We start from the raw sequence: 12,861 nt of genomic DNA on the forward strand, positions 1-12,861 counted from the left end.
GAGTATTACAAGATGCTTTTATTAGACCTTGTCATCACATGATGGCAATTTAACACAATAACTGCTTTAGTTTGATATTTAATATATAAACACCACCTGCCAAAGGGCAGTGATATTATTACTAGGCCCACACAAATGTACAAAATGTATAGTTACCAAAAAAAAAAAGTACAGTGTGTACAAACATAATACTCCCACACTTGCAGGTGCAAGTCTCTTGGCTCAGGCCTTGTAAATTCCAGTGTAGCACAAGAAATTAAGGCAGACAACCAAGTTGAGTCTTTCTGGCCTTCATTGAGGCATTCTCCAGTGCTGTGACCACAAACTCGATACTTGTTGCCGGATCTAAAATGGCTGATTTTGGCTCACACTTGACCAAGCTGACTATCTGAACAACATTCTTCCCAGAAAAGTCAGCCAAGGCTGTCTGTTTTTGGTAATAGATTGTAAATTCTTCTCATTTTGACTCGAAGATGGAGTTCCAGTCAAATGGAGCAGAATTCTCTTCATTTTTGGGGATGGCGGGGAAAATGGACTGCATCTTCTGACGAAATTCCTTCAGCTGCCATAGAGAAATGACATATATATCAAACAGTAGTTGCAGATTATAGTGAGAAATAGATGAAAGTGGGCACATGGCATTTAAAAGCATCAGTTTAAGCAGATACATACACTGTGGACACCCAGGGCCTTCCAAACGGTGAAGCTCAGGAGACCAACTCCACACCAGGCGTAAAGTGAACCCCATCCCAACGCCCGCAATGCTAACGATGCACCGCTTTCTGGCACCGCAGCAGTTCCTATCACACCCTGAACACATGAAGAGAAACATGAGGGTCATTTACATATTTCATTATGCTTATAAGCTATTAGTGTATATTATATCAGTAAATACTACTCTGGGTCCAGTGAAACACCATACAGAACCCATTTTACTTCTGTAGTCTGATGCATTATAAAGTGAAACAGGAAAACATAAGGAGGACACTGATTTGATCTGTCAGACTAATTCATTTAGATCATGGAAATTGAGAATTAATTGATTCATAACGACATTCGAATAGGAAGTCATTTCAGAGGAAGAAGACATTGTTTTGGAAACAGAGCATAAATACTTAAATATATGTTTGTTTGTTTTGCAATAACGGACACGGTTTAAATTTTCACAACCAAACCAGCATTAAAAAGTGAATTCAATCTTGACTTTATGGATTGAGCTTCACAAAACCCCTTTTTTTCTCAGATTTCAGGAGTAAAAAGCATCGAACACATCTGCAACCACACTTAATATTCTCCAAAATATAAAAGGTTAAATAAAAATCTGACACTTTCAAGTTTCACAAGTATCATATATAAATAAATAGGGACTATTCTGATTTCATGTTTACTTTAACAACCAAGTAGTTTGTTTACGCAAGTCTCCAACAGATGCAGCCACTGCTAATGACATTAACTGATTTAATGTCATTTAGTGCTCTACATATTAGATTTGCTGTTATTAGAGCTTAGCATTTTGCAGCCATCTAGAAACATGTTTAACAATTATAAAAGTGACAACTAAAGATACTGATAAAATCATTATAACCAATATAATCATTTTAATGAAATTATTTATTTATACATTTTGATTCCTAAGTGCTTAGGCAGACAGAAAAGCTCTTGTAAGCTTACATTGATGAAGGAAGGAGACAGAGAGGCAGAGATATGATACAGATACTGAGAGTGGGCAGAGCAGCATCATATCATTGTGGTGGTGGTCTCTATATATGACTTGAGTCCCACCATCAGTGTTAGCTTATGGGAGATTTCTTTCTGCCTCAATCTAATCACTTAGGGGAAAAAAATCAATATCGCACATATCCTCAACAAGCTACACATTTTGAGAGTTCATTCATGTCCGTATCACAAACTCCAGAGGACAAGCTGACACTGCCCTGAGAGGACATCACAGGTCTAGTCAAGTGATTGGTCATTAATAGAACCAGGCAAGACATATGATCCGTCGCGTCGCTGACCTCATAATGGATTTAGCAAGAAAAAAAAGCCTTTTTGTCAAGACATGTGTTTACTGATGTGAGATAGTGGTCTAAAAATAGGAATGCAAAAAAACAGACATAAAAAGGCCTCTGTTCATTTCTGAGTTTATGCTCAAAACAAGTCATAAAAGGGAATCCGTGTCAGCATTTACGCAGCGTAATTCTGTGAAGTTATCAGACATCAGCCTGCCATGCTCTACTGATTAGATGAATACCAAGAGCAAAAAACAGCTTCTGAGAAAGAAGAAAAAGATTTCTGTAAGCAGAGGAGCACTATGATGTCACATTTTCTTAATATTTTAGGACTAGGACTAATATAACTCTACATGGGACTTGGAAAAAAAACATTTGCTCACATTCTGAACTATGCTTCAGATCCGTTTTCTTTGCATTCACACTGCAATCGAAAGTGATTTTTTTTGCTCCATTTAATTGAGGCAGGGTCACTTTTCATTTTTTTGTAGCATTATTTAATATTATTGTTCATAATTTTTCTTACATTTAAATGCCACTTCATGATGGTCAATTTTCACTTGGATTTTTAGAACAATGTGAAGTTGACAAAAAAAAAAAGTTTATTTTTTATTCTGCTTAATTGTGAGTCATAGTCGAGCTGAATATTATAGCTGATGATGATGGTGATGATTATAATAGGATTTCATATTCCCAAAATAATGATAATAATAGCACACTGTGTCAGGGTCACTTTTTTTTGAACACTTGAGTTGAATATTAATTTTGATGATTAAAAAAGTAATAATATAAAAAAATTATGGTATCACTTTACTTAAAGCCTTTATATACAGTGCCCTCCATAAGTATTGGAACAGTAAAGACAAAATTGCTCTGTTGGCTGTGGAGTCAAGACATTTACAAATATGATTAAAAGATGAATATGAGACAAAACTACAGAATGTCACATTTTATTATTAGCTGTTTCAACACTTACATGTTTTACCAAATAAAAAGAACAGCACTTTTAGAGTTTATCCCACTCATTGATGTGAACATAAGTATTGGGACAGTTAAACATAAGGCAGATATAAAAGATTAGAAGCTATTATTTAGTTGCAGATCCCTTGCACACAATCACAGCAGTGAGTCTCTGACCCATAGACATCACCAGACTCTTGCTCTCATCCTTTGAAATACTTTTTCCAAGCCTTTAATGCAGCCAATTCCAATTGCTGCTTGTTTTGGGGAGTTTCTGTCTTTACTCTCCTCTTCAGCTGGTGAAATTCATGTTCAATCAGATTTAAATCTGGAGATTGACTTGGGCAGTCTAAGACTTTCCATTTCTTTGCTCTTATAAATTCCTTGACTGAACTGGCAGGGTGTTTTGGGTCATTGTCCTGATGCAATATGAAGCACTTCCCAATGAATCTGGTGGCATTTTCTTGAATATTGGTAGGCAAGATGGTTTAGTACCCTTCCAAATTAATTCTGCTACTGTCATCATACATTAAGTCATCAGTAAAGTTGAGAGGGCCTGTTCCAGAGGCAGCCATGCATGCACATGCCATGACACCACCTCCACCATGCTTTACAGATGAGGCTGTATGCTTAGGATCATTGCAGTTCCCTTTTTTTTCTCCACATTTTTCCTTTCCCATCACTTAGATAAAGGTTCATCTTTGTCTCATCGGTCCATAAACACAGTTCCAAAACTCTTCTGGCTCACCTTTGTGCTTTTTTGCAAACTCTAATCTTGCCTTTCTATTTTTGGTGCTGGTCAGAGGTTTGCATCTTGCTGTGTAGCATCTGTAATTCTGTCAAAGTCTCCTGAGGACAGTAGACTGTCAGAGCATCACCCCAGCTTTCTGGAAGTTGTTGGTGATTTTACAGACACGTCTTTTAGGATTCATTTTCACAGCTTTTATGATTTGTCTGTCATCAACTACTGTTGTTTTCTCAGCCGATCAGGTCGTTGTTGGTTGCTGGTGGTTTCCAAACTCTTGATTTCTCCATGCCCTTTGTTTTTGCTATAGCTCTAACTGACTTCCTCTTTTCTTTTAGCATCCAAATTGCTTGCTTTTCTTTCAAAGTCAGCTCTCTCATCTTCATCCTGGTTTGTGTGTGTCATCATCGAATGCAAGATTCAGAATACAGAAGTAATGTATATAACTGATACGACACATTCCCTGCTTTTAATATCTGAAGAATTAATGCAACAGGACACAGCTGATCACTTAGAAAGACCTGTGAGGCAACTGCTCCAATACTTATGATCACATCAATGAGTGGGATGAAACTCTAAAAGTGCTGAACTTCTTAGCTGGTAAAACATGTGTGTGTTGAATCACTCAATAATAAAATGTGACATTCTGTAGTTTTGTCTCATATTCATATTTTAATCATATTTGTAAATGTCTCGACTCCACAGCCAACAGAGCAATTTTGTCTTTAATGTTCCAATACTTATGGAGGGCACTGTACAATGCATTATAAAAGTAGTTTTAATGCATGAATTATGCCTTGTAATGCACCTTAATGCATTGCACCATTTAGTAACCCTTGCATTATACATAAAGACTTTAAGTAAAGTGATACCAAAATTATTTTACAAGAGCTGTTGTAATTTCTTCACTTTCATATGGCGTTAAATCCTTATTTTCACGAAACCCCAAAAGAAGACTATTGATTTTCAATATATAGTTGATGCATGTTAGTACTAAATGTCAGTTATGTATTGCAGAAAATTGCGATACCTTATTGAACCACTCAGGACTCTTCTTCTTAGCCATGGCAAGGGTGGAACCGAACCCTGCAATCATACCCGCTGTGGCTACAGTAGTGAGGAAAGCACCTCCTGAATAAGAGACAACAGACAACAGGTGAACATTTTAATGGAACATTCATAGTTATGAACATGACGTCGATAACGTGACAACACTGTCTGGACTATAATATATACACCACAGTACAGGCATCATTAACTAACACTGACTGCAGCACATTTTGGGTTTGTTGGCTGGGAGTGCAGGTCCAGAGCCAGACTCATGCATTCATCTTCTACAGACCGCATGAAGTAACAGCACCATGACAAACAGCAGAGGACCATAGAAACTGATGTAGTGTACTGCATAAAGAGGTTTGAGGATGTTAATCGATGGGATGCTTCAGTGATCTATCATTGATTTAAAACAAAAATAAAAAAGTAATTCCAGATGAGAGAGTAAATGTTACCATTGTCAGAAATTAGCTAAACATTTGCACAAAAAAGGCACTGAAAATCTCACCTAGAATTTATTAGAATTTGACACAATAGAAACAATACAATATTGTAAGAATAAATTCAATGGATGCTGATAATACACCATTTTTAAATGGATAAAAATGCCCTCATGAATGCAAAACCTAAATGCAAATTGTTATATATATATATATATATATATATATATATATATATAAATTCTTACTACACAAACTACACTACCAAAAAAAAAAATTTTTTTTTTTTTTTTTTATTGAAAAAGTCTAAATTGTTATCGGAGCTCAAGCTTATTTCCAGTAAATGTGTAATTTGTAACTTTTGCATATCTGTTCGTAACAGACTAAAGAGATTCGACTTGTTCACGAATCCTACGTCACTATTATCGACTTAACCCTCTTCATACATCATATGTGACCCTGGAGCACTCTGAAGTCACTGGGGTAGCAATAGCCAAAAATACACTGTATGGGTCAAAATTATCCATTTTTCTTTTATGCCAAAAATCATTAGGATATTAAGTAAAGATCATGTTCCATGAAGAGATTTAGTGAATTTACACCCGTAAATATATCAAAACTTCATTTTTGATTAGTAATATGCATTGCTAAGAGCTTAATTTGAACAACTTTAAAGGTGATTTTCTCAATATACTGATTTTTTTGCACCCTCAGATTCCAGATGTATCTCAGCCAAATATAGTCCGATCCTAACAAACCAAAAAAAATTATATATTCAGCTTTCAGCTGATGTATAAATCTCAATTTTAAAAAATTGACCCTTATGACTGGTTTTGTGGTTACATATGCCATTTAACATTTAGGTCTAAGTTTCTGCTTTAATGTATGATTAATCAGAATATGAGGGATAATTAATAAACACCAATAGCCGAATATGTTATTCAAATGCATCAAACCTTTTATCAAGAGGGATTTATCGTCTTCGGTGTCATTGACCGTCGCGCTCTGCTCCACTGACATCCTGAACAGGTCCGACTGTGTCAGACTTCCGGCGGAAACACGTCAGGCGGAACCTTTCATAACACAGCGAGCAACAGTAGAAATGATCTCACTGGGAATAAATGGCATTATAAGCCTGCCTGCGGTTATATTCTTACTCTTAAAGTGCATCATGACAATATTAATACAAACAGTATTTTCTTATGCCCAGAAATGTTGTCTGTATTGGCAGCTCGCTTGAGCACACCCTACACAGACAGCTGGCTGTGATTTGAGACGGCGCCGCTGTTTATAGGGTCATCGTGCGATCCTCCCTCTCTCTCTCTCCTTTATCAGCATCCATACAGATGATTAAACGCCCTCCTCTGTTTGTTTGCGGTTGTAATATAGTGCATGCAGCGTCAGGACAGTGAACGGATCACGAGGACATCGGAAGGACGTTTTTAACGTTATATCCAAAGGTTTTGAGTGGATTTGGTTTCATCGGAGCTCTTCTGAACCGCATTAACGGAGTTACAAGCTTTAAGACGCCAGCAGACAAAGCCACATTTCTGGGCATGAGGTCCACATGAGGATAGACATCTGCAATGAAGGAGTTCTCCAAACAAACATCTCGGATGCACACATATTAGCGCTTGAAGATTTCCATAAAACATGGAGATAAGAAAACGGTTGCACGCTTTTCTTTGACTGGTTTGTGCAATGCTTCCTCCGTCAGATCAGAGATGTTTCTTCAAGATCCAGCTGGCTCGTGAGGACGTTTGATTTCTGATTCACTTGTGTTGCTTTAAAGTTTAGTTTTATTGCTGGTGGGTAGATGACAGGCAACATGCATCTTGGGGTAGAGGAGCCCATCCGAGAGTGCCAGTATAATCAGATCTGCACACATAACTCCTCACCCATGGACACCCCACACACCAAGAAGAAGAAGATCAAAAGGAAATGGCAGGTTTTTCCTGGCCGAAATAAGTTTTACTGCAACGGCCGGATCATGATGGCAAAGCAGACTGGGGTCTTCTATCTTACCACGGTCCTCATTTTGGTGACCAGTGGCCTCTTCTTTGCCTTTGAGTAAGTACATTGACCCACTGGAGAACTCAGTGTCTTCTATCTACTCCAGACATTACCAAACACGTGTTTAGGCTATATACACTCTTAAAAATAACTGGCATTGATGGGATAATGGAGAACATTGAGCGCCCATGGAACCTTTGCATTGCACAAAAGGTTCTGTATTAAAAGTTCTTCACACTAACAAGAAATGGTTCCTTGGGGAACCCAAAATAATTATTTAATGGCATTGCTGTGACTGAGAAGCTTTATTTTTAGGAGTGAATACCTAGTATTCTCAGAGCAATACCATGGAATGAGTACAGAAATCATTCAATGCCGAACTGATACCATCACTGCACACTGTTCTGTGTTTGAAGTCATCATTACTGATGATAACCTCAGAAAATGGGTAGTGCTTTCAAAATTGTATGACTTCTATCCCACATTCATGAAAGCACTAGACATTAATGGTGTAAATATGCAAACACAAGCTGAGAAAGATGCAGATTTTGTATCTGTGAGACCATAACTAGCTCTGAAAGTTCTGTGTAGGTTCCTCTTCTTGATTACTCTTGATGAAGAGTTGTTCTGTGCTTCATTTATACCTGGGCATTTGAGCAACTGAATGTGGTCTGGGCTTCTGGAGTGCACTCCAGTGGAGTGTACAGTTAAACACGCAATGCTCTGCATTACTCGAAGCATGCTTGCCCGGAAACCTCCACTGGTTGTTCGAGAATCTCTCAGTGTGCTCCTGCTTTGGAGAAGGGGACGTGTGGAGCGGAGATTTTCCAGTGTCCCATCCCCCATCACCGAGCCCCATACATTCCATACCACAACTTCCAAAACATAGTCGTGGTGCGGCCCTGTTTCCATGGCAACGGGTTCCCTTTCCCAATCTTTGTGTTCTTTTGGAACAGCCTGTGTCTCCTTGGAAACAACACGAGGACCCAGCCCACAGTTGTATTTTTCTTTGCTCTTGGGTTAATCTTGTCATGCTTTTTGAAACGATTATAAAGTCATCATTACAGAGGTTTCGTGATCCATTAAACGCATACAGCCGAACCCACAGACGGAAACACATTAGCCGCGCTGGTGAAAGGCAGTTGGTTTGTTGCGCAGTTCAGCAGAACATGATGGCTCGATTGAATGCATTCAGCTTGTGTCTCAAGCAATAAGACTTACTGAAATGAAAGCAGTATGCAGAGTTTAAACTGTACTTTGCAGATAGTTATATCGCGTCTCTTTCTGGTATCCCTGCACATAAAATGCATCATAATATTATCATGTTTACCAGCTTAACATTGACCAGCTTGGACATGAAGTTGAACATAACTTGTATAACTTTCGATACAAGTAATAATTAGTAGTTATACAAGTAAGTGATTTGATCAAGCCTTATATGTGAATTAGTAAAAATGATTTTTATACTTTTATTCAGCTTGATCAAAAATTTGATAAGATATGTTTTTTGAGCATGTGACACTGAAGACTGGAGTAATTCAGCTTTGCATCACAGGAATAAATTACATTTTAAAATTTATTGAAATATAAAATGGTTATTTAAAATTGTAATAATATTCTTTTTGATCAAACAAATGCAGCCTTGATAAGCATAAGAGACTTTTTCAATAGATAAAAAAAGTACCAATTCCAAACTTTAATGCATAATGTGTTAGTCGTTGTTTTCTTTATCCCAGTGTAATGGTTTGTTCCATTGTCAATAGTAATAGAAGTGGTAATCGATATCACAAATGCTGCCCATTGTCCGTATTGAACCTGAACGTTCCTTTAAAGATAAATAATATTATGTAATCCTCTGAACATTTGTCTCTTGATAAACAAGCAGATAAAAATACATAGAACAAACAATGTGGAATGGGATAGACAAATCAGTTTTGAGTTTCTTGACATCTCTAAATTCAGCAGCACTGTTCTAGACTTTAGACTTTTAAACCTCAATCTCCGTTTGTAAAATGTGACTTGATAATAGACTGCAACTCTTGCCATGTTGAAAGTCCTTGTGTGTCAGGATGCAGCGACCCTGTAACCTTTCAGTCTGTCATAACAACCTCAAAACTGTTCCTTGGAGACCACTTCACAAGGAATCTTTAGAGCTGTAAAGCTGACAATGACATTAGAAGCAGTGGTAGACAATATAGACTTCTAAAAATTGCTGTTTTAACATGCTATAGTCGATAGCATCTGACCATTTTGGCTAATTCAATTGCTCTGCCTAGTTGTGCTTAGCCAATTTAGCAGCCATCAGATTGCAGTGCATACCATTTTAAAATGTTTATGTCTTGGAGTCTGAATACCATTAGATATTATGGCAGGCAGATTTTGGGTCTTGTACCACAGACCATTTGCTTATGCTTCGAAACAGATGGTGGTACATTTCATTAACTTCTAAGTGTACAAAACACTTAATTTTTTATATTTTTATCCCAAATCCCCCCAAAATGCATTAGATTATTTAGATTATTATCATGTATCTTATTCACTGCACTCTGTTATTTTATCACTCCTGTGTTTGATACCAAGCTGACTGTCACTTTGGATAAAAGTGTCTGCTGAATGCATAAATGTATTGTCTATTATCATTTATTATATAACAAATGGGTAACAGTTTATTATAAGTGACATGTATAGTAATAACAGTAAATTATGCATAATTGCAAGTAACTAACCATAACCTTAAGCCTATAGTAAGTACATGTGGTTAATTAATGACTTTATCTTGCATTTGGGGGGGTATTTTATTCATTTTGGTGGTTTCAAGCCCCAGATAATTTCTGAATCGGTACTTATTTTAGTAATTACACCGTAAAAAATAAAGCGTGAGTGACAGATGTTCTTGTCCACAGCACTCAGCACAACTATTAAAATAGCCTAACTATACACATTCAAGACTTAAGTTCTAACTGAAGAATGCATTTGCTTAATAGAATAAGATTTTAATTAATGCTAACCTGATATATTGGCCAGAGTAATAAATCAGCTCATATTTGGCCATTTTTACATGATCAGTATTGGCCAATAACTGTGTTTGCTCAGCTGATTTTAAAGTAGCATTGGATTTCTTTTGTATCCGATCCAGAATCTACCAACAGCCTTGTAAATGAATAATTCACAATTTCTGTTTGAAATTTTTGGGTGAATTTTCAGAAAACATTCTGTAAGACAAATAAGATCATATTTTTGCAACCATGAGTCTCATTGTATCTCATACATGTGTATATATACTCCCTCTTTTCCAGCTGCCCATTCCTGGCATCAAACCTGACCCCTGCCATTCCGGCCATCGGAGGAGTGCTGTTCGTCTTCGTGATGGGAATGCTGCTCCGGGCGAGCTTCAGCGACCCGGGCGTCCTGCCCAGGGCCACACCAGAGGAAGCAGCCGACACTGAGAGGCAGATAGGTGGGAGGAAATGCCAAGATGATCGCTCTTCCTGTCTGTCTTTCCTCATTCTGCTCTCTTCACATTGAGCTGAATATGCAGCCTCCGGTTGCAGGTCTGTGGAGTGCGCGACAGAGTATTCTCAGAGTAAAAGCAGACAGAGAACATTTGATGTTATGCTCTCCTCTCGTTTGACATGAATAATGCATGCTCTCTCTCAGGTTTGCTGTCAGCCCAGAGTAATATAAAATCTGCTGAAATATTCATCCCTAGCAAAGATTCACGGTCTCTCAGAGTATTTGTTCATGTTATTCAGTCTGATAGTTTAATCAGTCATGAGTTAATGGTTGTTCATAGCTTGGTTTGGGTATTATTAAAGGGCCAGCAAGGAACCCACCCGAAGATTAAACGGCAATTTCTTACTACATTCAGAATTTATCTGTGAAATCGCTGCAGGGCAAGCCATTTTATGCCATAACACTACAAATTAGTGGACATTTTCCACAGCGCGCTGGTTGATTTAATTCGCTCGCATATGAATTTGCTGCTTATAATTGAATGGAGTCACTGCTATAATGAGTTTGCTGGTCTCTCATTGAGACTGAATTTAGCGTACTCCATTGGTGAGAAATTGAAATGACTGGTCCTGAGCCAGGAAGTGCACTTTAGCTCAGGTTTGCCAGCTCGGGATTTGAAGTTATGTGTCCCTGCTGTTCGTATGAATAATGTAGTAGCAAGTAAACACTGCTGTGAGGCCCAGCGGAGCTGTGTGCTGCTTAGAAGATGCATAGCGTGTTGAGGCTCACATAAGATGTGAACCCATTAAAACAATAGTTTACTCAAAATGAAAATTCTGTCATAATTTAGCCTTACTTTCAGCCTTAAAGCCCATTGTGAATTTGTTCTGTGGAACACAAAAGGGAAGTTTTGAAGAATGTCTGTAAATCTCCAGTATGGTAATAAAAGAACCATAAAATTCGTCCTTATATGACTTGTGCACGGTTATCCAAGTCTTCTAAAGTCATATGGCTTTGTGCACAGACTGAAATTTAAGTTCATCTTCCTCCTGACCTGACAGAAGAAAGGGACACCACTGAGGCCAAATTCCATCGGTTCTTGTGTATCTTGTGACCAAACATCATTGCCATCAATAGTGCATTTACTGCTGTTTAAAAGATTTAGTTTTATATTTTGAAAGAAGTCTCTCATGCTCACCAAGGCTGCATCTATTTGATTAGAAGTACAGTAAAATATTGTTACAATGTTAAATAACTCTTTTCTATTTTAATATATTTTAAAATGATATTTATTCCTGTAGTGGCAAAGCTGAATTTCCATCAGTCGTTACTCTAGCCTTCAGTGTTTAGTAATGATTCTAATATGCTGATTTGGTGATTTCTTATTATTATTATTACATCTCTTATTATCATCAATGGTGAAAGCAGTTGTGCTGCTTAATATTTTTGTGAAAACTGAAAAAAAAATTCAGGATCTATTTGAAATGTATATATATTTTTTTGTAAAGATGCAAAAGACTTTTCTGTCACTTTTGATCAAGTTAATCAACACTTTCTGAATAAAGCTGCAGTTCAGAGAATGATTTTCGGTGAATAACTTTCAATTTCAGTCATTTTTTAACACAAAGCTATCATTTGGCTTTATAAAACTTACTTTTGATAGTTTTGTAATACATTAATAGTGAACATGTTTTATTTATTTTTGTGTGTAATATGGTAATTTTTTTTATTTGGAATAAAGTTCAAGTCAGGATTTTTGGTCACACTTTATTTTAAGGTCCAGTTATTTTCATTAACAAACCATTAACTACAACTTTTGCCTCAAACTCCTAATTTGCTGCTTATTAATAATTAAAAGGCAGTTGTTAAGTTTAGGTGTTGGGTAGGATTAGGGATGTAGAATATGCTCATGCAGAATATGTGCTTTATAAGTATTAATAAACAGCCAAAATTTTAATAATAGGCATGCAAATTTTTCAGGTTCAGTATCTGTGACATGCTACCAATGCATGCTTTATTTAGTAAAAACAATAATGTACAGTAATGCGTGTATAATGGATGTCTATAGGCCAAGATGAAATGATCAATAGATGAATTAAAAAAAAAAAATTGTTGTTTTGAAAGTACAGCCACACTGTAAAAAATGACCATGATTTTAACAGTAAAAAACTGGGAAAATGCTACAATA

At 36.9% G+C, this 12,861-nt stretch overlaps 2 protein-coding genes across 3 annotated transcripts in view; one reads left to right on the forward strand and one right to left on the reverse strand.

Moving 5' to 3' along the window:
* tmem242 (transmembrane protein 242) lies at nt 1–6,280 on the reverse strand. Its single transcript, XM_079375721.1, has 4 exons — nt 6,164–6,280; nt 4,745–4,845; nt 673–810; nt 1–562 (listed from the first exon to the last, which is right to left on the reverse strand). The coding sequence occupies exons 1-4, from the start codon at nt 6,225–6,227 to the stop codon at nt 458–460; spliced, it is 408 nt and encodes a 135-aa protein (XP_079231847.1). The 5' UTR covers nt 6,228–6,280; the 3' UTR covers nt 1–457.
* The window catches only part of zdhhc14 (zDHHC palmitoyltransferase 14), a 24,033-nt gene continuing 17,432 nt past the window's right edge, over nt 6,261–12,861 (forward strand). Inside the window, exons 1-2 of one of the 2 annotated variants that reach the window (XM_079375720.1) lie at nt 6,261–7,277; nt 10,517–10,677. In XM_079375720.1, coding sequence (XP_079231846.1) covers nt 7,024–7,277; nt 10,517–10,677 — 415 coding nt within the window. In that variant the 5' untranslated portion in view covers nt 6,261–7,023. The remainder of the gene's footprint in view (nt 7,278–10,516; nt 10,678–12,861) is intronic. The other variant, XM_079375719.1, reaches the window with a different exon arrangement.

The sequence above is a fragment of the Barbus barbus genome, assembly GCF_936440315.1.
Source record: "Barbus barbus genome assembly, chromosome: 24".
NCBI classification, from domain to species: Eukaryota; Metazoa; Chordata; class Actinopteri; order Cypriniformes; family Cyprinidae; genus Barbus; species Barbus barbus.

Bases quoted from the DNA above. Each gene is read 5' to 3' on its own strand.
- tmem242 (XM_079375721.1), bottom strand. From the start codon at position 6,227: ATGTCAGTGGAGCAGAGCGCGACGGTCAATGACACCGAAGACGATAAA. The intron at 4,846-6,163 runs GTTTGATGCATT...TCTCTTATTCAG, and splicing joins TAAATCCCTCTTGATAAAAG to GAGGTGCTTTCCTCACTACT. The intron at 811-4,744 runs GTATCGCAATTT...TCATGTGTTCAG, and splicing joins GTCCTGAGTGGTTCAATAAG to GGTGTGATAGGAACTGCTGC.